Source organism: Amphiura filiformis, chromosome 17, assembly GCF_039555335.1.
Source record: "Amphiura filiformis chromosome 17, Afil_fr2py, whole genome shotgun sequence".
Classification (NCBI taxonomy): Eukaryota; Metazoa; Echinodermata; class Ophiuroidea; order Amphilepidida; family Amphiuridae; genus Amphiura; species Amphiura filiformis.
The window spans coordinates 48,260,781-48,287,322 of record NC_092644.1 but is presented as its reverse complement, the minus strand read 5'-3'; the positions used below and the strand labels follow the sequence as shown (position 1 = coordinate 48,287,322).

The 26,542-nt window shown below is 36.2% G+C and overlaps 1 protein-coding gene across 1 annotated transcript; it reads right to left on the bottom strand.

Annotated features, from left to right (window-relative positions):
• Window positions 1–15,588: 15,588 nt before the first annotated feature.
• Window positions 15,589–25,694, bottom strand: LOC140138453 (uncharacterized). The gene is made up of 7 exons (XM_072160344.1): window positions 25,463–25,694; window positions 24,326–24,582; window positions 23,142–23,269; window positions 22,355–22,419; window positions 21,351–21,526; window positions 17,115–17,266; window positions 15,589–16,537 (listed from the first exon to the last, which is right to left on the bottom strand). The coding sequence occupies exons 4-7, from the start codon at window positions 22,405–22,407 to the stop codon at window positions 16,346–16,348; spliced, it is 573 nt and encodes a 190-aa protein (XP_072016445.1). The 5' UTR covers window positions 22,408–22,419; window positions 23,142–23,269; window positions 24,326–24,582; window positions 25,463–25,694; the 3' UTR covers window positions 15,589–16,345.
• Between the last annotated feature and the right edge of the window lie 848 nt (window positions 25,695–26,542).

The window sequence follows — 26,542 nt, the reverse complement described above, 5'->3', positions numbered from 1 at the left end:
AATATCGCTCTTTAGTTTACTAAACTTTACTTAGGCCTATATCCGTACAACCTTTATATTTATATAATATTTATTTATTTATTTATTTATTTATTTATTTATTTATTTATTTATTTATTTATTTATTTATTTATTTATTTATTTATTTATTTATTTATTTATTTATTTATTTATTTATTTATTTATTTATTTATTTATTTATTTATTTATATTTATTTATTTATTTATTTATTTATTTATTTATTTATTTATTTATTTATTTATTTATTTATTTATTTATTTATTTATTTATTTATTTATTTATTTTATTTATTTATTTATTTTATTTATTTATTTATTTATTTATTTATTTATTTATTTATTTATTTATTTATTTATTTATTTATTTATTTATTTTTATTTTTATTTTTATTTTTATTCATTTATTCATTTATTCATTTATTCATTTATTTATTTATTGTTTTTTTTATAGATTTTTTTGGATGTCAAATTTCTGATATAAATGATGGTTGATCAACAAAACTTGGATTCAGAGGCTTTTACTCGGACGACAAAGTTTTAAAAGTCTTGCTGCACATACAGTAAAAAACACAGATGAGTTGTAGATATGTCGTTAATGCTCAATTATTTTTATTTATTTATTAATTACATTTTATCGCTGGCGCATTACCAAAATAATGTTATTTAGAGATTTAGGCCTACACAATATGATAAAAGGAACATTTAAACACAGAATTACCAAAATAATATATTATTTAGAGATTTAGGCCTACACAATATGATAAAAGGAACATTTAAACACAGAATTACCAAAATAATATATTATTTAGAGATTTAGGCCTACACAATATGATAAAAGGAACATTTAAACACAGAATTACCAAAATAATATATTATTTAGAGATTTAGGCCCACACAATATGATAAAAGGAACATTTAAACACAGAATTACCAAAATAATATATTATTTAGAGATTTAGGCCCACACAATATGATAAAAGGAACATTTAAACACAGAATTACCAAAATAATATATTATTTAGAGATTTAGGCCCACACAATATGATAAAAGGAACATTTAAACACAGAATTACCAAAATAATATATTATTTAGAGATTTAGGCCTACACAATATGATAAAAGGAACATTTAAACACAGAATTACCAAAATAATATATTATTTAGAGATTTAGGCCTACACAATATGATGAAAGGAACATTTAAACACAGAATTACCAAAATAATATATTACTTAGAGATTTAGGCCCACACAATATGATAAAAGGAACATTAAAAAAAAAGTCCAGTGAATAGCTGGATCGAACAGGTCATAGCCTACACTTCTAAGACCGCCCATCAAATCCAAAAAGAAGTGGAGGGAAAAATAAATCAGGAAATAAGTTTGCCTGCAATTTGGACAATTACAAAATGAGGTCCATGTCCAAACACAAGTTGCAGTTGCATAAAAGGTGCTATAGTCTATTCAGCCTCTCACATGACCCAGTTCTTTTTTTCACTTAAATGTCAATCATTTTGTTTCAGAAACGGACATTTTCAAGATGTTTTAACATTCACTAAAGCTACCACATATTTCCCCAAAGTTTTGTATACTATTTCTTTGCCTCCCCTGGGGACCCAGCAAACACAAAAACGTTTTCAAAACGTTTTAAATAAGTTATATTTTGGCTTTTGGTTTAGGTAAAAACGTTTTAGTAACATTAAAAAGTCGGGTTATATAAAGGTCATGATAACGTTTTAAAACGTTTTGTATGAAAACACACTACAACAATATTTTTAAATGTTTTTAAAAAATGTTATAGTGAACTATTTTTGCAAACATTTTTGCCAAATATTGTGTCAATACTTAGGCTAAATAACATTATGTTAAAATGTTTGAACCCAGCAAACACAGAAATGTTCTTAAAATGCTTTTTCAAGACCTTTTAATAACATTTAAATGTCGGGTTTTTTATAGGTCATGAAAACGTTTTTAAAACATTATTGAAAATATTTCGGGCAAACATTTTTCGCAAAATATTTTTTCAACCCAAAATAACATTCTGTTTAGAATGTTTTGTAGCAAGTTTTCAAGAATCTTTTTGGAATGTTATTAAAACGTTTTATACCCTTTATATAATCCGACATTTAAACGTTTTTTGTAAAACATTTTTGTTCGCTGAGCAGTAGATTATCAAAAAATGTTTTTTAAGGTTATGAAAAAGGTTTTATACTCTTAATATACCCTTTATATAACCCGACATTTAAACGTTTTCTGACAAGCTTTTATAACCTTTTGCGAATGATGTCGAAACTTGGCGTTTTGTGTTTGCTGGGGCCCATGTATGTCTTTTCCAAATGCCATGTGCCATCTTATAGTGAACGGACTTTAGCAAGTTTCGACTGGTAAAACTGCATAACTTGTTTTAACTGGCTCAATATTTTTCAAAATCCTGTTTTTGGGACGATTGTACTTTATTAAACTAACATACCATGCAAAAATCAAACCTTTAGGCAGGTAGGGTGCTGTAGTATTGTCAAAAATCCGAGCCTCAGTAGATTCGTCGTTTAATTATTAAGATGGAAATGTAAGCCGGAGCGCCGCTCTGTGCCATTTTTTTTGCTTTAGAAGCTGTGCAATAATTATGAAAATTTCCGAACGGCCCGGTAAAAATCGCTTGCCCCCCTCTCGGTCCGCCAAAAATCTTTGCCCCCCCCCACCCCCTTTACACATGCCAAATTTTTGGTATCCCATTTTGCAAAACTTAAATGGTCTTGTATGATGCCAGCGGAGCGAGCAGGAAAATTTGCATATTAAAGCATTTCCGTACCGGGTACTGTTTTCCTAAGCCTTTTTACATGTTTTAGAGCTCCTTTTATTTAAACGGCGCCCCTTGAATATGTGCCAAATATTGCTTGCCCCCCCCCCCTCTCGACTGGCCAAAATTGCCCCTCCCCTCGACTCGGCAAAATTTCCTGCCCCCCCCCAATTTTACCCACCCCAGGGCTCATAATTATTGCACAGTCCCTTAGTACCTCAAATGTGTTCGGTTCAAAATTAAAAGGGGACATATCCAGCAGTAAATACTAACATTGTATGGAAAAGAAATAAATGGAAATGTTACAATACGCACCAGTTATCATCGTACTGAGTACCAGCTCTCACACGTGACCAGTCATTATATTTTAATCTGTTTAATTTTGGTGATAATTAATGTAATTTGTAATAACTGCTTTTTCATTTTCGCCATTTTGCCATTATCTGCTGCTGACCGTGTAATTGATGAAGTATAGCTATCTACTGCTGATGGTGTAACTGATGAAGTATCTATATACTGCTGAGGGTGTTAACTGAAGAAGTGTCTATCTACTGCTGATGGTGTAACTGATAAAGTAGCTATCTATTACAGATGGCGTAGCTGATGAAGTAGCTATCTACTACTGATGCTGTAACTGATGAAGCATCTATATCTATTGCTGATGGTGTACCTGATGAAGTAGCTATAACTGCGGATATAGCTGCGGATGGAGAAACTGATGAAGTAGCTATCTAATGCGTATGGTGTAATTGATGAAGTAGGTATCTACTACTGATGGCGTAATTGATGAAGTAGGTATTTACTGTTGATGGTTTAGCTTACGCGTACGAAGTAGCTATATACTGCTGATAGTGTAACTGATAGCTCTCTACTGCTGATGGTGTAACCGATGAAGTACCTATCTATTGCTGATGGTGTAACTGATGAAGTAGCTATCTAATACTGATAGTGTAACTGATGAAGTAACTATATTATACTATTGATAGTTCACCCAATAAAGTAGCTATTTACTGGTAATAGTATGTAACTGATGAAATAGCTATCTACTGCTGATTCTGTAACTGATGAAGTAGCTATCTACTGCTGATGTTGTAACTGATGAAGTAGCTATTTAATGCTGATGCCGTTACTGATAAAGTAGCTATATATTGGTAAAATTATGAAACTGATGAAACAACTATCTACTGCTTATGGTGTATTGAATTAGCTATCTACTACTGATGGTGTAACTGATTAAGTAGCTATCTACTGCTGATGGTGTAACTGATGACGTATATCTACTGCTGATGGTGTAACTGATGACGTAGCTATCTACTGCTGATGGTGTAACTGATGACGTAGTTATCTACTGCTGATGTTGTAACTGATGAAGTAGCTCTCTACTGCTGATGATGTAACTGATGAAGTAGCTATCTACTGCTGATGGCGTAACTGATGAAGTATGTATCTACTGCTGATGGTGTAATTGATGAAGCAGCTATCTACTGCTGATGGTGTAATCGATGAAGTAGGTATCTAATTGCTGATGGTGTAAATGATGAAGTGTCTATCTACTGCTGATGGTGTAACTGATAAAGTAATTATACTGTTCATCTAGTGGTGAAATTGATGAAGCAGCTATCTACTGCTGATGGTGTGATTGATGAAGTAGCTATCTACTGCTGATGGCGTAAATGATTAATATTTATCTACTATTGATGGTGTAAATGATTAATATCGATCTACTGCTGATGGTGTAACTGATAAGTAGCTATCTACTACTGATGGTGTAACTGATGAAGTAGCTATCTACTGTTGATTTTGTAACTGATGAAGTAGGTATCTGCTGCGGATGGAATAACTAATGAAGTAGCTATCTCATGCTTATGGTGTAATTGATGAAGTAGGTGTCTACTGTTGATGGTGTAATTAATGAAGTAGGTATATACTGCTGCTGATGGTTTAGCGTACGAAGTAGCTATCTACTGCTGATGGTGTAACTGATGAAAAAGCTATCTACCTCTGATGGTGTAACTGATGAAGTAGCTATCTACTGTTGATGGTGTAATTAATGAAGTAGGTATATACTGCTGATGGTTTAGCGTACGAAGTAGCTATATGCTGCTGATGGTGTAACTGATAACGTAATAGTTCACCAAATAAAGTAGCTAATATAGTATGTAACTGATGAAATAGCTATCTACTGCTGATTTTGTAAATGATGAAGTAGCTCTCTACTGCTGATGGTGTAACTGATAGCTCTCTACTGCTGATGGTGTAACCGATGAAGTACCTATCTATTGCTGATGGTGTAACTGATGAAGTAGCTATCTAATACTGATAGTGTAACTGATGAAGTAACTATATTATACTATTGATAGTTCACCCAATAAAGTAGCTATTTACTGGTAATAGTATGTAACTGATGAAATAGCTATCTACTGCTGATTCTGTAACTGATGAAGTAGCTATCTACTGCTGATGTTGTAACTGATGAAGTAGCTATTTAATGCTGATGCCGTTACTGATAAAGTAGCTATATATTGGTAAAATTATGAAACTGATGAAACAACTATCTACTGCTTATGGTGTATTGAATTAGCTATCTACTACTGATGGTGTAACTGATGAAGTAGGTATCTACTGCTGATGGTGTAACTGATGACGTAGCTATCTACTGCTGATGGTGTAACTGATGACGTATATCTACTGCTGATGGTGTAACTGATGACGTAGCTATCTACTGCTGATGGTGTAACTGATGACGTAGTTATCTACTGCTGATGTTGTAACTGATGAAGTAGCTCTCTACTGCTGATGATGTAACTGATGAAGTAGCTATCTACTGCTGATGGCGTAACTGATGAAGTATGTATCTACTGCTGATGGTGTAATTGATGAAGCAGCTATCTACTGCTGATGGTGTAATCGATGAAGTAGGTATCTAATTGCTGATGGTGTAAATGATGAAGTGTCTATCTACTGCTGATGGTGTAACTGATAAAGTAATTATACTGTTCATCTAGTGGTGAAATTGATGAAGCAGCTATCTACTGCTGATGGTGTGATTGATGAAGTAGCTATCTACTGCTGATGGCGTAAATGATTAATATTTATCTACTATTGATGGTGTAAATGATTAATATCGATCTACTGCTGATGGTGTAACTGATAAGTAGCTATCTACTACTGATGGTGTAACTGATGAAGTAGCTATCTACTGTTGATTTTGTAACTGATGAAGTAGGTATCTGCTGCGGATGGAATAACTAATGAAGTAGCTATCTCATGCTTATGGTGTAATTGATGAAGTAGGTGTCTACTGTTGATGGTGTAATTAATGAAGTAGGTATATACTGCTGCTGATGGTTTAGCGTACGAAGTAGCTATCTACTGCTGATGGTGTAACTGATGAAAAAGCTATCTACCTCTGATGGTGTAACTGATGAAGTAGCTATCTACTGTTGATGGTGTAATTAATGAAGTAGGTATATACTGCTGATGGTTTAGCGTACGAAGTAGCTATATGCTGCTGATGGTGTAACTGATAACGTAATAGTTCACCAAATAAAGTAGCTAATATAGTATGTAACTGATGAAATAGCTATCTACTGCTGATTTTGTAAATGATGAAGTAGCTCTCTACTGCTGATGGTGTAACTGATGAAGTAGCTATCTACTGCTGATGGTGTAACTGATGAAAAAGCTATCTACCTCTGATGGTGTAATTGATGAAGTAGCTATCTACTGCTGATTTTGAAACTGATGAAGTAGCTATCTACTGCTGATGGTGCAAGTGATGAAGTAGCTATCTACTGCTGATGGTGTAACTGATGGAAAAAGCTATCTACTTCTGATGGTGTAATTGATGAAGTAGCTATCTACTGCTGATTTTGTAACTGATGAAGTAGCTATCTGCTGCTGGCCGTGTAATGGATGAAGTAGCTATCTACTACTGATAGTGTAACTGATGAAGTAGCTATCTACTGCTGATGGTGTAATTGATGAAGTAGGTATCTACTGCTGATGGTGTAACAGATGAAGTAGCTATCTGCTGCTGATTCTGTAACTGATGAAGTAGCTATCTACTGCTGATGGTGTAACTGATGAAGTATGTATCTACTGCTGATGGTGTAATTTATGAAGTAGTTTTGCTACTGCTGATGATGTAACTGATGAAGTAGCTATCTACTGCTGAAGGCGTAACTGATGAAGTAGCTATCTACTGCTGATGGTGTAATTGATGCAGCAGCTATCTACTGCTGATGGTGTAATCGATGAAGTAGGTATCTAATTGCTGATGGTGTAAATGATGAAGTGTCTATCTACTGCTGATGGTGTAACTGATAAAGTAATTATACTGTTCATCTAGTGGTGAAATTGATGAAGTAGCTATCTACTGCTGATGGTGTGATTGATGAAGTAGCTATCTACTGCTGATGGTGCAACTGATAAAGTAGCTATCTACTGCTGATGGTGTAACTGATGAAGTAGCTATCTACTGCTGATGGCGTAAATGATTAATATCTATCTACTGCTGATGGTGTAAATGATTAATATCGATCTACTGCTGATGGTGTAACTGATAAGTAGCTATCTACTACTGATGGTGTAACTGATGAAGTAGCTATCTACTGTTGATTTTGTAACTGATGAAGTAGGTATCTGCTGCGGATGGAATAACTAATGAAGTAGCTATCTCATGCTTATGGTGTAATTGATGAAGTAGGTGTCTACTGTTGATGGTGTAATTAATGAAGTAGGTATATACTGCTGCTGATGGTTTAGCGTACGAAGTAGCTATCTACTGCTGATGGTGTAACTGATGAAGTAGCTATCTACCTCTGATGGTGTAACTGATGAAGTAGCTATCTACTGTTGATGGTGTAATTAATGAAGTAGGTATATACTGCTGATGGTTTAGCGTACGAAGTAGCTATATGCTGCTGATGGTGTAACTGATAACGTAATAGTTCACCAAATAAAGTAGCTAATATAGTATGTAACTGATGAAATAGCTCTCTACTGCTGATGGTGTAACTGATAGCTCTCTACTGCTGATGGTGTAACCGATGAAGTACCTATCTATTGCTGATGGTGTAACTGATGAAGTAGCTATCTAATACTGATAGTGTAACTGATGAAGTAACTATATTATACTATTGATAGTTCACCCAATAAAGTAGCTATTTACTGGTAATAGTATGTAACTGATGAAATAGCTATCTACTGCTGATTCTGTAACTGATGAAGTAGCTATCTACTGCTGATGTTGTAACTGATGAAGTAGCTATTTAATGCTGATGCCGTTACTGATAAAGTAGCTATATATTGGTAAAATTATGAAACTGATGAAACAACTATCTACTGCTTATGGTGTATTGAATTAGCTATCTACTACTGATGGTGTAACTGATGAAGTAGGTATCTACTGCTGATGGTGTAACTGATGACGTATATCTACTGCTGATGGTGTAACTGATGACGTAGCTATCTACTGCTGATGGTGTAACTGATGACGTATATCTACTGCTGATGGTGTAACTGATGACGTAGCTATCTACTGCTGATGGTGTAACTGATGACGTAGTTATCTACTGCTGATGTTGTAACTGATGAAGTAGCTCTCTACTGCTGATGATGTAACTGATGAAGTAGCTATCTACTGCTGATGGCGTAACTGATGAAGTATGTATCTACTGCTGATGGTGTAATTGATGAAGCAGCTATCTACTGCTGATGGTGTAATCGATGAAGTAGGTATCTAATTGCTGATGGTGTAAATGATGAAGTGTCTATCTACTGCTGATGGTGTAACTGATAAAGTAATTATACTGTTCATCTAGTGGTGAAATTGATGAAGCAGCTATCTACTGCTGATGGTGTGATTGATGAAGTAGCTATCTACTGCTGATGGCGTAAATGATTAATATTTATCTACTATTGATGGTGTAAATGATTAATATCGATCTACTGCTGATGGTGTAACTGATAAGTAGCTATCTACTACTGATGGTGTAACTGATGAAGTAGCTATCTACTGTTGATTTTGTAACTGATGAAGTAGGTATCTGCTGCGGATGGAATAACTAATGAAGTAGCTATCTCATGCTTATGGTGTAATTGATGAAGTAGGTGTCTACTGTTGATGGTGTAATTAATGAAGTAGGTATATACTGCTGCTGATGGTTTAGCGTACGAAGTAGCTATCTACTGCTGATGGTGTAACTGATGAAAAAGCTATCTACCTCTGATGGTGTAACTGATGAAGTAGCTATCTACTGTTGATGGTGTAATTAATGAAGTAGGTATATACTGCTGATGGTTTAGCGTACGAAGTAGCTATATGCTGCTGATGGTGTAACTGATAACGTAATAGTTCACCAAAGTAGCTAATATAGTATGTAACTGATGAAATAGCTATCTACTGCTGATTTTGTAAATGATGAAGTAGCTCTCTACTGCTGATGGTGTAACTGATAGCTCTCTACTGCTGATGGTGTAACCGATGAAGTACCTATCTATTGCTGATGGTGTAACTGATGAAGTAGCTATCTAATACTGATAGTGTAACTGATGAAGTAACTATATTATACTATTGATAGTTCACCCAATAAAGTAGCTATTTACTGGTAATAGTATGTAACTGATGAAATAGCTATCTACTGCTGATTCTGTAACTGATGAAGTAGCTATCTACTGCTGATGTTGTAACTGATGAAGTAGCTATTTAATGCTGATGCCGTTACTGATAAAGTAGCTATATATTGGTAAAATTATGAAACTGATGAAACAACTATCTACTGGTTATGGTGTATTGAATTAGCTATCTACTACTGATGGTGTAACTGATTAAGTAGCTATCTACTGCTGATGGTGTAACTGATGACGTATATCTACTGCTGATGGTGTAACTGATGACGTAGCTATCTACTGCTGATGGTGTAACTGATGACGTAGTTATCTACTGCTGATGTTGTAACTGATGAAGTAGCTCTCTACTGCTGATGATGTAACTGATGAAGTAGCTATCTACTGCTGATGGCGTAACTGATGAAGTATGTATCTACTGCTGATGGTGTAATTGATGAAGCAGCTATCTACTGCTGATGGTGTAATCGATGAAGTAGGTATCTAATTGCTGATGGTGTAAATGATGAAGTGTCTATCTACTGCTGATGGTGTAACTGATAAAGTAATTATACTGTTCATCTAGTGGTGAAATTGATGAAGCAGCTATCTACTGCTGATGGTGTGATTGATGAAGTAGCTATCTACTGCTGATGGCGTAAATGATTAATATTTATCTACTATTGATGGTGTAAATGATTAATATCGATCTACTGCTGATGGTGTAACTGATAAGTAGCTATCTACTACTGATGGTGTAACTGATGAAGTAGCTATCTACTGTTGATTTTGTAACTGATGAAGTAGGTATCTGCTGCGGATGGAATAACTAATGAAGTAGCTATCTCATGCTTATGGTGTAATTGATGAAGTAGGTGTCTACTGTTGATGGTGTAATTAATGAAGTAGGTATATACTGCTGCTGATGGTTTAGCGTACGAAGTAGCTATCTACTGCTGATGGTGTAACTGATGAAAAAGCTATCTACCTCTGATGGTGTAACTGATGAAGTAGCTATCTACTGTTGATGGTGTAATTAATGAAGTAGGTATATACTGCTGATGGTTTAGCGTACGAAGTAGCTATATGCTGCTGATGGTGTAACTGATAACGTAATAGTTCACCAAATAAAGTAGCTAATATAGTATGTAACTGATGAAATAGCTATCTACTGCTGATTTTGTAAATGATGAAGTAGCTCTCTACTGCTGATGGTGTAACTGATGAAGTAGCTATCTACTGCTGATGGTGTAACTGATGAAAAAGCTATCTACCTCTGATGGTGTAATTGATGAAGTAGCTATCTACTGCTGATTTTGAAACTGATGAAGTAGCTATCTACTGCTGATGGTGCAAGTGATGAAGTAGCTATCTACTGCTGATGGTGTAACTGATGGAAAAAGCTATCTACTTCTGATGGTGTAATTGATGAAGTAGCTATCTACTGCTGATTTTGTAACTGATGAAGTAGCTATCTGCTGCTGGCCGTGTAATGGATGAAGTAGCTATCTATTACTGATAGTGTAACTGATGAAGTAGCTATCTACTGCTGATGGTGTAATTGATGAAGTAGGTATCTACTGCTGATGGTGTAACAGATGAAGTAGCTATCTGCTGCTGATTCTGTAACTGATGAAGTAGCTATCTACTGCTGATGGTGTAACTGATGAAGTATGTATCTACTGCTGATGGTGTAATTTATGAAGTAGTTTTGCTACTGCTGATGATGTAACTGATGAAGTAGCTATCTACTGCTGAAGGCGTAACTGATGAAGTAGCTATCTACTGCTGATGGTGTAATTGATGCAGCAGCTATCTACTGCTGATGGTGTAATCGATGAAGTAGGTATCTAATTGCTGATGGTGTAAATGATGAAGTGTCTATCTACTGCTGATGGTGTAACTGATAAAGTAATTATACTGTTCATCTAGTGGTGAAATTGATGAAGTAGCTATCTACTGCTGATGGTGTGATTGATGAAGTAGCTATCTACTGCTGATGGTGCAACTGATAAAGTAGCTATCTACTGCTGATGGTGTAACTGATGAAGTAGCTATCTACTGCTGATGGCGTAAATGATTAATATCTATCTACTGCTGATGGTGTAAATGATTAATATCGATCTACTGCTGATGGTGTAACTGATAAGTAGCTATCTACTACTGATGGTGTAACTGATGAAGTAGCTATCTACTGTTGATTTTGTAACTGATGAAGTAGGTATCTGCTGCGGATGGAATAACTAATGAAGTAGCTATCTCATGCTTATGGTGTTATTGATGAAGTAGGTATCTACTGTTGATGGTGTAATTAATGAAGTAGGTATATACTGCTGCTGATGGTTTAGCGTACGAAGTAGCTATCTACTGCTGATGGCGTAACTGATGAAAAAGCTATCTACCTCTGATGGTGTAACTGATGAAGTAGCTATCTACTGTTGATGGTGCAATTAATGAAGTAGGTATATACTGCTGATGGTTTAGCGTACGAAGTAGCTATATGCTGCTGATGGTGTAACTGATAACGTAATAGTTCACCAAATAAAGTAGCTAATATAGTATGTAACTGATGAAATAGCTATCTACTGCTGATTTTGTAAATGATGAAGTAGCTCTCTACTGCTGATGGTGTAACTGATGAAGTAGCTATCTACTGCTGATGGTGTAACTGATGAAAAAGCTATCTACTGCTGATGGTGTAACTGATGAAAAAGCTATCTACCTCTGATGGTGTAATTGATGAAGTAGCTATCTACTGCTGATTTTGTAACTGATGAAGTAGCTATCTACTGCTGATGGTGTAATTGATGAAGTAGCTATCTACTGCTGACCGTGTAATTGATGAAGTAGCTATCTACTACTGACAGTGTAACTGATGAAGTAGCTATCTACTGCTGATGGTGTAATTGATGAAGTAGCTATCTACTGCTGATGGTGTAACAGATGAAGTAGCTATCTGCTGCTGACCGTGTAATTGATGAAGTAGCTAACTACTGCTGATAGTATGAAAAAGCTATCTACCTCTGATGGTGTAATTGATGAAGTAGCTATCTACTGCTGATGGTGTAACTGATGAAGTAGCTATCTACTGCTGATGGTATAACTGATGAAGTATGTATCTACTGCTGATGGTATAACTGATGAAGTATGTATCTACTGCTGATGGTTTAACTGATGAAGTAGCTATCTACTGCTGATGGTGTAATTGATGAAGTAGCTATCTACTGCTGATGGTGTAATTTATGAAGTAGGTATCGAACTGCTTATGGTGTAAATGATGAAGTAGCTATCTACTGCTGATAGTTTAACTGATGAAGTATGTATCTACTGCTGATGGTTTAACTGATGAAGTAGCTATCTACTGCTGATGGTATAACTGATGAAGTATGTATCTACTGCTGATGGTATAACTGATGAAGTATGTATCTACTGCTGTGGTTTAACTGATGAAGTAGCTATCTACTGCTGATGGTGTAATTGATGAAGTAGCTATCTACTGCTGATGGTGTAATTTATGAAGTAGGTATCGAACTGCTTATGGTGTAAATGATGAAGTAGCTATCTACTGCTGATAGTTTAACTGATGAAGTATGTATCTACTGCTGATGGTTTAACTGATGAAGTATGTATCTACTGCTGATGGTATAACTGATGAAGTATGTATCTACTGCTGATGGTTTAACTGATGAAGTAGCTATCTACTGCTGATGGTGTAATTGATGAAGTAGCTATCTACTGCTGATGGTGTAATTTATGAAGTAGGTATCGAACTGCTTATGGTGTAAATGATGAAGTACCTATCTACTGCTGATAGTTTAACTGATGAAGTATGTATCTACTGCTGATGGTTTAACTGATGAAGTAGCTATCTACTGCTGATGGTATAACTGATGAAGTATGTATCTACTGCTGATGGTATAACTGATGAAGTATGTATCTACTGCTGATGGTTTAACTGATGAAGTAGCTATCTACTGCTGATGGTGTAATTGATGAAGTAGCTATCTACTGCTGATGGTGTAATTTATGAAGTAGGTATCGAACTGCTTATGGTGTAAATGATGAAGTAGCTATCTACTGCTGATAGTTTAACTGATGAAGTATGTATCTACTGTTGATGGTGTAACTGATGAAGTAGTTATCTACCTCCTATGGCATAATTGATGAAGTAGCTATCTGCTGCGGATGGAGTAACTAATGAAGTAGCTATCTCATGCGTATGGTGTAAATGATGAACTAGGTATCTACTGTTGATGGTTTAATTGATGAAGTATGTATTTACTGCTGATGGTTTAGCTTACGAAGTAGCTACATGTATATACTGGTGATGGTGTAACTGATAAAGTAACTATATTATGCTATAATTGATAGTTCACCCAATAAAGTAGCTATTTACTGGTAATAGTATTTAACTGATGAAATAGCTATCTACTGCTGATGGTGTAACTGATGAAGTAGGTATTTAAAGCTGATGCTGTTAATGATAAAGTAATTACATACTGATAAAATTATGTAACTGATGACACAGCTATCTACTGATTATGGTGTAACTGATTAATATCTATCTACTGCTGATGGTGCAACTGATAAAGTAGCTATCTAATGCTTATGGTTAAATTGATGAAGTAGGTATTTACTGCTGATGGTTTAGCGTACGAAGTAGCTATATACTGCTGATGGTGTAACTGATAAAGAAACTATTGAAAGTTCACCCAATAAAGTAGCTACGTACTGGTAATAGTATGTAACTGATGAAATAGCTAATGCTACTGCTGATTCTGTAACTGATGAAGTAGCTATCTACTGCTGATAGTGTTACTGATGAAGTATCTATCTACTGGTTCAAGTTCGTTTCATAAGAAAATGGTAAGACTATACATATTTTTATGCTGAAACATGCCTTTCTGTGAATGTAAAAGAACAATTTAAGAAAACTACGACACTTGTTTTTTGGCTGCAACCATTTATTTATTTAATCTTTTATATTTTCATAATGTATCGTTGCGCATGTAATAATAATACAAATAATAATAATACGTATAAACAAATAAGAATCATGTTCCACCTGTTTTCTCTCTGTAATAATCCATCGAGTACATGTGTGAGATATTGTCAACATAGAGTGACAACAGAGCACAATATGAGCATAATATACGTGGTAAGTGCGCTTGAAGTAAAATTCAAGCATGTGTGTATTTTAAAAGTTGACAATGGAGCCTATGTGCGCGCTGCAGAACAGCGGGACATTTTTTCTTCCCCATGCTCCTGGAGTACTCCATGTTGGCTATCAAATGTACTCTGTACCAATACATGTAATACTAAAATTAGGGCAGTTAATACATTACTTATAATATACATGTTTAAACTGGTAAGTAATAATAAAAATTATGTACTCAAATGTGGCAGTGCCTGCACAGCCTACACGAATGATACGACAATATGCATGTACATACCGATTACGTAGTGTTTTAAAATAAAGCTATACAGTTATTTAAAAAAAATATATCACACATATTAGGCCAATTAAAATAAAAATAAAAACATGTTTCACGTCCGGGTTTTGATTTTTTATCGCAAAATCGGTGTAAATACCCATAATTACAGCTGTTTTAGCGTATACAATAATGACTGAAAAAGGAGGAGGCCTCTTTTTATTTGTTGTTCTGAGAGATAGAGCCCCTCTTAACTATCACAAAACATTATAAAAGTGTTTCTTGTATATTAGCAAGGCTATAGAAAGCATCTCTACTTCCTAGACATATTTTTTGAATTTCAAAAAAATAAAAATATAATTGAAGAAACCTCAAAAAAGGAAGCGGGAGGGACATGAAACCTGTTTAATTTTTATTTGGCCTTATTTGAAAAAGAAATCAAGTAAAACAAAACAACTGAATAAAAATGCAAAACTTAAAATTAGTATCGCAGGTCTAAAGTCAGAACCATAACATTTGAAATGTTTAAAATAGATGTTAAAAGTGACAAAATAATTGAAAATGATGTACGTTAATTTACATTTCGAACCACCAATTAATCAATATTTATTATCTATTCCTATCTTCTATGAAGACATACCGCTAAAATCAAGGAAGAGGAAGCGGTTATAATGTAATGTTTAAAATATATAATAAGAATCAATACATTACTAAAATATTAAATATGGCCTATTTAAAACAAAGGAAATCCGTACAGGTTAATAGGCATATCAATGGTTTGTAATGGGCGATATCCATCCTACATATATAATTCTATCTGAATTCGACTCTTGTTACAGGATCGCCAGCTAAAGCACGGTTAGTTAAAATGATTTGCAGGCCCCTTGGCGGCGGAAGCATTAAAATTTAGGGGAGGGGTGAACATGTTTTTGTGCCAGTTGTGCTTGGACATTTGCGCACAAAACGCGCGAAAAATTGTCAATTTCAGACTATTTTAACCCAAAATGAAGGTGAATTTTGGCATTTGATGAACCAGTGCGGGCAAAAGTACGCGCAATACTCTATTTTGGCCCCAAACATGCACTGTTTTGTGGCTAAAAAGGAAGATGCACAAAGCAATTATTATTTTTTCTTCTATTAGGATTTTCAGGAGGGAACGACCCCCGCATGAAAATTTGGATGGGGACGTGTCTTCCGACGCCCGGCTTCCACCGCATATGGTTGGCCTATTATCAGGTATTTTTAAGAGTTTATATATAAAGTTGGGTAGGCCTGCAGATCATTTTTGACTCGCCCTGTACAGCCATAAATGACAAATTGGGGGTTTAGGGTAAGAAGGTCCTGTCTGCAATAGCTGCTCTGTCGGTTTTTTTCTATTGTGTACAATATATTAATGCAGAAATGGTCAAAATGTCTATAGAGCAGCTATTGCAGATAGGGCCATCTGGCTCTAATCTCTCAATATTATGCATGCATTACAAAGCTCTTTCAAGTTTCAAGTCGCTGATGATAAAAATCAACTGTGGCATCCAAGCCTTTTAATTTTTGATAAGTTTTGGCGATAAATTGAACTCGGAACTTCTTATTTGCCGGTAAATCGTAGCTGCGATCTGTGTTGACTACTGCAAAATGCCTCCTGTTCGGTGAGGTGTAGATATGTTTGGCATCACAATCCAATATCTGAAAAATGGGAGGAATAAAAAAGCAATGTCCTATAAATTATGACAAGTAATATTTTTGCTACTCGTATTATAATTTTTTTTTTATAGAATATTAGTTTTAGAATATAATATTAGGTTCCACAATGAAAGGAGAGCCAAGAAAAAGAAAGAAAAAAAGAAAAGTAAAGAAAAGAAAAGAAAAAACTAAGGAAAAGAAAAGAAAAGAAAAAAGAAAGAAAGAAAGGAAAAAGAAAGAAAGAAAGAAAGAAAGAAAGAAAGAAAGAAAGAAAGAAAAGATAAAGGAAAAGAAACGAAGAAAGAAAGAAAACTTACTTTGAATTCGAATATTTTCCTTCTGAAGTTAAAAGCCATTGCCCAAGAAAAGTAAAGAAAAGAAAAGAAAAAACTAAGGAAAAGAAAAGAAAAGAAAAAAGAAAGAAAGAAAGGAAAAAGAAAGAAAGAAAGAAAGAAAGAAAAGATAAAGGAAAAGAAACGAAGAAAGAAAGAAAGAAAGAAAGAAAGAAAGAAAGAAAGAAAGAAAGAAAGAAAGAAAGAAAAGATAAAGGAAAAGAAACGAAGAAAGAAAGAAAACTTACTTTGAATTCGAATATTTTCCTTCTGAAGTTAAAAGCCATTGCCCATCCATTGGTATCCTTGGATGGCCAAACGTCAATGTAGCCAATGAAACCTCCTCGCCAAGCCTTCTTTACACCCGACCTGTAGAACGTGGCGTCGCCCTCAAATGCAACTGTGTCGTGATTTAAAAAAACCGATATGTTTAAAAAATGATACGATATATTTTCTTATAATGCCCAGCCCAAGATATGCCAACAATAATACAAATAACGAACATTTCATATATCGGTACATGTGGAAACATATCGAGGGTTGAGAGCCAGATATCCTTAAAGCCATATTATAACATTTATGTAAAAATAGATTAGTAGGCCTATTTATTTTCCATAAAATGTTAGCTTTTACTGTCAGATATGTCCCCTTTTAATTTTGAGCCGAATTTACTACTAGCGCCCATGCATGTTACTCCCGCGGTTGTAATACGGTACGATCATCGGGGTGTGTTGGGGGGGGGGGTGTATGTGTATCCCGCACGCGTGTACGTACTGTGCATACGTGTTCGACTAATATTTCCATCGTAATAATAAAACGCCGGTTCCATCGCTGGTTCCTACAGCACCTTTTAAGACTTATTAAAAGTCTTGATTTTTGCAGAGTATCTTTATTGACTAAAGTACATTACAATCGTGTAAAAACCAGAATTTAAAATTTTTTTGAGGGCGTTCTCCTCAGCAAATGTTATAATATGGCTTTAACAAAGGATTGATGTAAGTTACGACTTTCTGGTTCTCAACTTCCCAGCAAACACAAAACATATAACCAAAAACGTTCAAATGTCGTGTTATATAAAGGGTATCAAACGTTTTGATAACATTCAAACACATTTTTGAAACTTTCTGCAAAACATTCTAACATAATTTTGTAAATTAAATCTGATACTGGAAATAAAATTTGCAACTCACTTTGCTACGTTGTGTCCGAAAACTTCGGACTTCGTCATCAACAAGAAAGGGGGACTCCGTTTTCAGTTGTCACACGCATGGGGCCCTGCGTTACGAGACATTCCTCGCAGTCTGACGTCACAACACCTGACGTCATCACAACATCATCAATCAGATGCCTGACGAAGCTCGCGAAGTCGAGTTTTCGGACGCAACGTAGCAAAGTGAGTTGCAAATTTTAGTTCCAGTATCAGATTTAATTTACAAAATTATGTTAGAATGTTTTGCAGCAAGTTCCAAAAATGTGTTTGAATGTTATCAAAACGTTTGATACCCTTTGTATAACACGATATTTAAACGTTTTTGGTTATACGTTTTGTGTTTGCTGGGAAGTGTAAGGCAAGAATGTATTCAAATGACTGTTTAGTGCGGATGTTTAACGCTATAAGGGCGCACACCACTAAATAATCGTCCCATTGAAATACGTGTAAAAACACCAGTTTTATTTATTCGTTTTGAGGCCTTTTCGGCGCTTTCTGAGAATTTTAATGATAACCAGTCGATTGCAAATCGATGAAAGTTTAACATATGTTTCAATGTATGGGTAGTCTTCCACCTCGTTTTCCCGGTAGGAGCCGCTAAACAGCGACCTCACTGTTTTTGACATGCTCTCATGACTGTAAACCCATTTCTGCCCATTTTTTAATACGCGGACCTATTTTATCGATAATTATAAAAATGCGACTTTTTTAGTGATTCAAATTCATGCACAGGCTTTACACTTTTATTTAAGCTATAATTCGCTACTCTTTCTGATTATTAGTCCAAAGAGCAGCCCATAATACCTCAAAAACTTTCTGTCTTTTACCGGAACTTAGTAGGGTTGCACAAATGGCGCATTGATTTAGTGGTGTGCTCCCTTCAAGGGTTTTCTGATGTTCATAAAATTGAGTTCTTTTATCTTTTTCTTGAAATATAAAATGTTTTGAGTAAAACACTCAAAATTTAAGTGCCCTGTGACATTCACATCAAGAGAACTAGCGTTTCAAAATTCTATGGTGGATTCCGAAAATAGGCAAATTTTCAACATTTTGACCATTCATGCTTATTCTTCTAAATTTGCATTGAATTCCAATTCTCTAGATAGTTTTTGACCGTCTTTCTGATAAAATTCGGTTTTAAATGAGAGTAAATTACGTTTCATAATTGCAAGGGTCTACTGTTAATGATTTTATAACAATCACCCCCCGCCCCCTACAAAACCAAGATTTGGTAGCTTTAAAAGGCATGCACCGATTTGTCACCTGAAGCCCAAATTGCTTCAACTCCAACAAATCTTGTTTTCACACAATTTGTGGCAATTTCTTTAACTTTGAAGGCCTCTGAGGGAATACTCTTAGCGCGACTTGCATCTAAAACGCATTAAATATATTCACTAACATGTAAACCATCTATTTAAATCGAAAAAACTGCAATTTAATCAACAGCCATTTCAATTTGGGCTGAATCTCTGAAAAGCACGGTTTTACTCCTAGGCCCTTCGAAGGGCGCACACCACTAAATAATCGTCCCATTGAAATACGTGTAAAAACACCAGTTTTATTTATTCGTTTTGAGGCCTTTTCGGCGCTTTCTGAGAATTTTAATGATAACCAGTCGATTGCAAATCGATGAAAGTTTAACATATGTTTCAATGTATGGGTAGTCTTCCACCTCGTTTTCCCGGTAGGAGCCGCTAAACAGCGCCCTCACTGTTTTGACATGCTCTCATGACTGTAAATCCGTTTCTGCCCATTTTTTAATACGCGGACCTATTTTATCGATAATTATAAAAATGCGACTTTTTTAGTGATTCAAATTCATGCACAGGCTTTACACTTTTATTTAAGCTATAATTCGCTACTCTTTCTGATTATTAGTCCAAAGAGCAGCCCATAATACCTCAAAAACTTTCTGTATTTTACCGGAACTTAGTAGGGTTGCACAAATGGCGCATTGATTTAGTGGTGTGCTCCCTTCAAGGGTTTTCTGATGTTCATAAAATTGAGTTCTTTTATCTTTTCTTGAAATATAAAATGTTTTGAGTAAAACACTCAAAATTTAAGTGCCCTGTGACATTCACATCAAGAGAACTAGCGTTTCAAAGTTCTATGGTGGATTCCGAAAATAGGCAAATTTTCAACATTTTGACCATTCATGCTTATTCTTCTAAATTTGCATTGAATTCCAATTCTCTAGATAGTTTTTGACCGTCTTTCTGATAAAATTCGGTTTTAAATGAGAGTAAATAACGTTTCATAATTGCAAGGGTTTACTGTTAATGATTTTATAACAATCACCCCCCACCCCGCCCCCTACAAAACCAAGATTTGGTAGCTTTAAAAGGCATGCACCGATTTGTCACCTGAAGCCCAAATTGCTTCAAATCCAACAAATCTTGTTTTCACACAATTTGTGGCAATTTCTTTAACTTTGAAGGCCTCTGAGGGAATACTCTTAGCGCGACTTGCATCTAAAACGCATTAAATATATTCACTAACATGTAAACCATCTATTTAAATCGAAAAAACTGCAATTTAAACAACAGCCATTTCAATTTGGGCTGAATCTCTGAAAAGCACGGTTTTACTCCTAGGCCCTTCGAAGGGCGCACACCACTAAATAATCGTCCCATTGAAATACGTGTAAAAACACCAGTTTTATTTATTCGTTTTGAGGCCTTTTCGGCGCTTTCTGAGAATTTTAATGATAACCAGTCGATTGCAAATCGATGAAAGTTTAACATATGTTTCAATGTATGGGTAGTCTTCCACCTCGTTTTCCCGGTAGGAGCCGCTAAACAGCGCCCCCGCATCAACGTCAAGCGTTTCTAGACGGGGACTAATATTATTCCGGTGCTATTCACTCATAGTCAAGAGTGAGCTGATGCAGAAATATTCACCCCTTGTAGCCAGCTTTCTTGGTGGGGCAAAATAAAATTTCAGGGGCACAGACGAGACGAGAAAATTGCAGTTGCATCATACAATACATAGAGACATGTCTTTCAGCTTCCCGAAAAAGGCCTTATTTGGATAATGTGCGCTCGTAGGCCTACATGGAAATCTTTTGTATTTCACACTATCTTGGCACTGAATTTTGCTAGAAAAGGGGCTCCTTGTCCTTTTTCTTTTCCTTTGCCCTCCTGATTTTCTCTTTCAATTTTTGTCAGAGGGGCACTTTTTCTTTCATTTTTTGTCAGGGGGCACTCTGCCCCCTGTTCCCCTGCCTCGCTACTGCCCCTTGTAGTTCTTATGTTTTATTACCCGGTATACCTACCATTTGCAACAGACAGGCTTCCGTCTACAATATTCAAGTTTCCTAATCTGTTATCGGCAGTCTCCATTGTCAGTAGCTCGGAGAAGGTTCGCCTAGTGTCAGCTACTGGTACATCGGTACTTGCGACAGGAGGAATGTTAAATTTCGAATAGAAGTCCACTATCACGCTACCAGGGCTACCAAAAGGCAAGAATAAAAGTAATCGTTAGATAAGACGTGTGTGCAACAAGCAAACGATGGTGTTAAAGTTGTAATAGAAGTGATGCACAAATAGTGCTGACTGTTTTAGAGTGCACGCACTTGTGTTACCATGGTTACGCTCTTCTGTATTCTTCTGCAATAATTTGACTTTAGAACCATATTTTATAAGCCACTGACACCATGGAATTTGGTATAATTAACAAACTTGAACTCCCTTCTCAGTGATGTTTAAAGGTCATCATTATGAATTTGCAGGATACTGGAGAAATGTTGTCTTGTATTTTGAGTATTGGTGATGGAGGGGTCAGGGCCGTTCGTAGGGATTTTGCCTCTCCCTGCCGCCCCACCAGAGCATACCAAAAAGTGTTAATCTTTTTTTTTTTCAGTTGCGGAGCTAGGGTTTTACCACTAATTAATTTGGGTTATAATGATATTGAATATCGGTCTTAAATTGATATTGCAAATGAACTTGTGCGAAATGCGCGCGAAGCACGCGAAAAGTTTGACTTTCATCACTTGGAGGGGCGCAGAATCGATCCTGAATTGGTCAATTCGGCGTGCCCTATACGGGATGCGCTGAAATTTGTTCTTCCCTTTTCTTTCTCCATTTCCGTTTTTATCCTTTTTGCGCCCCTCTACGTTTGCCGCCCTAGGCGACCGCCTTACCTGGACTAATGGTCGGAACGGCCCTGGGAGGGGTGGCGGAAGCAGAGGGGGAGGAAGCGGTCTGTACAAATCTTATGGAAGGTAAAGCATTGCACTTGCTTTGGTTTTGGCCCACGAATTAGCGGCTGAATACTCACCTGAACCTTTCCACAACAGTTCCATTGTAGGTCTCTGCAAATGCTGGTACCATTATGTCATCAATCTGTCAAGGGATAAACCAAATGTAAAAGATGTGAAGACAAAATTCTCAAAAAAAAATATCATGAGCTGTCTCAATAACTGGAGCGCTTTAACCATTTATTGTTTGTTTTATTTTTTTCGTTGAAAAGTTTGGTTTGGCGGCACAAGTTCAAAAATTTATTCATGAATTATTTACAGCTTTGGTCATGAAGATGAAAAAGAACTGTCTTTAAAAAAGACGAGACGGATGAAGATCATGTTTCATAATGCATTGATAAGTGCCTGATGGAATGCGTACAAAGTAGCAATTCATGAACCATTCGGATTGCAGTGGTTCTATGGAGTTTTGAGCTTCGTTGATACTTGGGCGCCTGTGTTGGTTTAAGCGTGCTCGTAGGAATTGTCTATATGTATAGTTTCACCAACATTATACGAGCTCGGCAAACGAGACACCACAGGTAATGCACAGATCCTGGGGTTTATCCTTGACATGCACCTTAAGGTGTTGGTGGGTTTGAAGCTTCCGCTTTCAATTATCACACGAATAGGGCCCTGCATTACAAGATATTCCTCGCCGTCTGATGTCACCATCATCAATCAGATGCCTGACGATGTCTGATGGTATCGGACGCAACGTAGCAAAGTAAGTTGCAATAGTTTATTTCCAGTATTTAGATTTATCATAATAGCGTAGGCCTATCCATCTCATTGAAGTGCACTTTCCCGGGCACGCTTTACACATACCGCTTTAATGAAGCTATCTTCAAGGTCTTTATACTCCGCACTGTTAGGATCACTCAGTTCACTTCGATAGGTTTTATCCAATGAAATTGACGCCGAGGCAGTTACGGCACTAGTTGCACCTTCTGCCACTAGTGAAATGAAAAATAATGGAAATGTATGATTATATTAAAGGAGGATTTCGTGATCCTAGCATCCTCTTTTTATGACATTTTCCAGTAGATATCCACGAAAAAAGCTTATTTCCAAAATTTCAGTTGATTCCGATTTTGCGTTTGCGAGTTATGCATGATTATGTGTATTACACTGCTCCATAGACAATTGTAATTTCGTTCTGGTGCACCAGAACGAAATTCAAATTTGGCGATATTTTTGCTGAACGAATTAATCTGCAAGAAATATTTGTTACATAAACATTATGTAGCCAGAGGTATCCAGTGGTGTAAAAATCTTAACTTTTTTTGGGAAAAGTGGGGGATGAGGCTGTGGATCACGAAATGCCCCTTTAAACATGCGCGTATTTTGTGGGGCTTTGTGGGCGCCAGCCCCACCGGGGTAAAAGCAGGGGCGGCCAAAATGAAGGGGCGGCGGAAGAAGAAGGGGCGGCAAAAACGAAGGGGCGGCAAAAACGAAAGGGGCGGCAAAAAGAATTAGTACATAAAAAAGGGCGGAAAAATTTGATAAAGCATAAAATTTGTTGAAAAAATGGTACTATACATGAAAATGTGCTGCTTTTAGGCCGCTAGCGCCTGAAACCCTTTTTTTGCTCTTCACTTTTCAAACGACCGAGAAAAAATTGGGTCAACCTTTTCGGGCTGTTGAGGAAGTGGCGGCAAAATTGAATTTTCTACAGCCCCCACAACGGGTTTATTTCGTAAAGAGGACGTAAAACGGCTTAATAAACTATCGCTTTTATACTATACACAGCATTAGCTATCATTGCCATGGCGCAGCGTCGCCATGATGGGATCTTCAGCTATAGAGCGATGGGATGGGGGAGGAGTAAGGGTGTGGGAGACAGGCGAGTTTCAAGGAGAAATATTTGGTCACGACGGACATCGTCTTTTTAAAACGACCGAAAAAAAAGAACCTGGGTTTCTGATGGTTTAAAAGATCTATCATGGAGTAGTAGGAGGACTAAATATTAGATGTACGATAAGAAATGTATCTAAATTTCATTCACTTACGCAGAGCTCGAACAGTGATGGTAAATGACGCTGTATCTGTATTTCCAGTATCATCTATGGCTGTGTAAGAGACGATTGTATCGCCAAGGTAAAGACATCACCCGAATTATAGTTTGACGTCACAGTTACATAGCCCGAGTTATCTGTTGCAATTGCTTCCCCGCTCCAGGTAACAATTCCAGAAGTTTGATTATATTCAATCCAAAATGTTCTATTGATTGGTACTGATGTTAATGCTATCATCGGAGGCTCATCATCTGCAAAATGGTTAACAAATGGTGGCATTAGCTTACTATTACCATTAAAAAGCACTCTCAGTAACAGAAAGTGTAAAAATATTTGAAATTATCAAATTGTCTAAAATGAAGCACTGGCAGTGGCTCGAAATACCGGGCCAAAATTATTATTATAATTTTATTATAATTTATTATTATTATTTTTATAATTTTGTTGCGAATCGACATTTGACCAATTTAAGCATAAAAATTGCAAATGTGTCCCATTGAAGTGATAATTCTGGAAGCAGCTCGGTTGGACCACTTTGCCATATACCCCTGAGGCAACTTTGCCCGGTAGGCCTTCCACACTGCTTATACATGCATTTTTAGTGCGATAAAAAGGGGAGGGCATAAATATTGCAGTGGTGAACAATAATTGTGGAGCCCGATTCAGTCGCATGTTGCTGAAGGAAAGAGACATCAACCACTGAAGAAAAATAAGTTAGTTGGCCATATCCGAGGGTCTACAAAGTTATCGGCGAAAATTCGTTTTTAGAGCCTTTGTTGGAAGAAGTTTGTTTAACGCCCCTGTGATACTTTTTGCCGCTTGCCGATGCCGCAAGGTTCATGACGTCACAGCCAATGGCGAGTCTTGATTGACCTTTTCGGTAAATCCCATAACCCTTTGCGGGTACACCTGAGAACTCGTCATTTTACGTCACGCCGACTTGCTATGCGCAGTAACGATGTTCGATCAGGCCGGAAGTAGCGAAGCCAGGCTACAAAATAGTCCTTGCATTCAGTTGTAAGCTCCACAAATGTCCTCGCTTTCAGTTTTCGGCTTCGCTAATTCGGCCTAATCTGAGTTATCCAATTATAATAAAACTCTATAAAGCACGGGATTGTATTATTGACTCACCCAATACGGTCACAGTGAACGAATCAGTTGCCAAATTGCCGTACGGATCCGACGCAGTGAATGTAACTACAGTATCACCAATAAAGAACTCATCTCCAGATTCATAGTCGGACATCAAAGCGAATATTCCCGAATTATCGCTAACACTGGGTTCTGTCCACGTTACGACGACGGTAGCAGCGCCTTCATCAGTATTGAATGTCATATTTACAGGCGTTCCTGAAAATACTGGTTTTTCAATATCTGAAAATATTAATTAACAAAGAACGTCATTACAAATTTTAAATAGCGCATGTGAGGGCGTATTATGTGGGCACATTTAATTCATTTTAATATGACAAAACCAAAATTACAAAAATGGATACAAATCAGGAAATACAAAACGTTATACAGAAAGCGTTTAAATATCGGATCATATAAAGGATATACTGATGGGTAAAACAATTCAAAGTACGTGGAATCATGTTAACATTGACCTATTTTGTGATGTTAGCCAGGTAACAAAACACCTGAGATAAAGCAAATTATTCTTTGTTTAAAAGGTTGTTCCAAGCGGAACAATTTGAGACCATTTCGATTAAAATCGGATTTAAAAAAATGATTCCCATGGACAGTGCTGGAGGCCGAATTTAACATTTTATTCCTATAACTCAAGAGCTATCTGTCGAAGATAGGTCAAGCTATACTTTTCTAAATCATAATAATGAGAGGAATTTATACAATCAGATGCTTTGATCAATATTTGCCCAATTGTGAAATTTGGACCCTGTATTAGCAGCCATTTTGGATAAATGCAAAATTCCATTCTTTTCTTATTTCCTTTTTCTTTTTAGGATATGTTGTGAAGGAGGGTGTTTAGAGTTACTAGAAAGCAAAAACATTGATTGTCTAATTTTTTCTAGCTCAAACGTAAATTGATTCGTCTAACAGGGAGAACAGTGCCAGGGCATTAACTGGTCACCCCAGGTTAAATAAGAAATAAATAAATAAATAAATAAATAACATTACCTGTTACTGTTATAGTGAAGGAATCGGTCACCATATTGCCACTAGGGTCTTTTGCATTGAAGGTCACTGTAG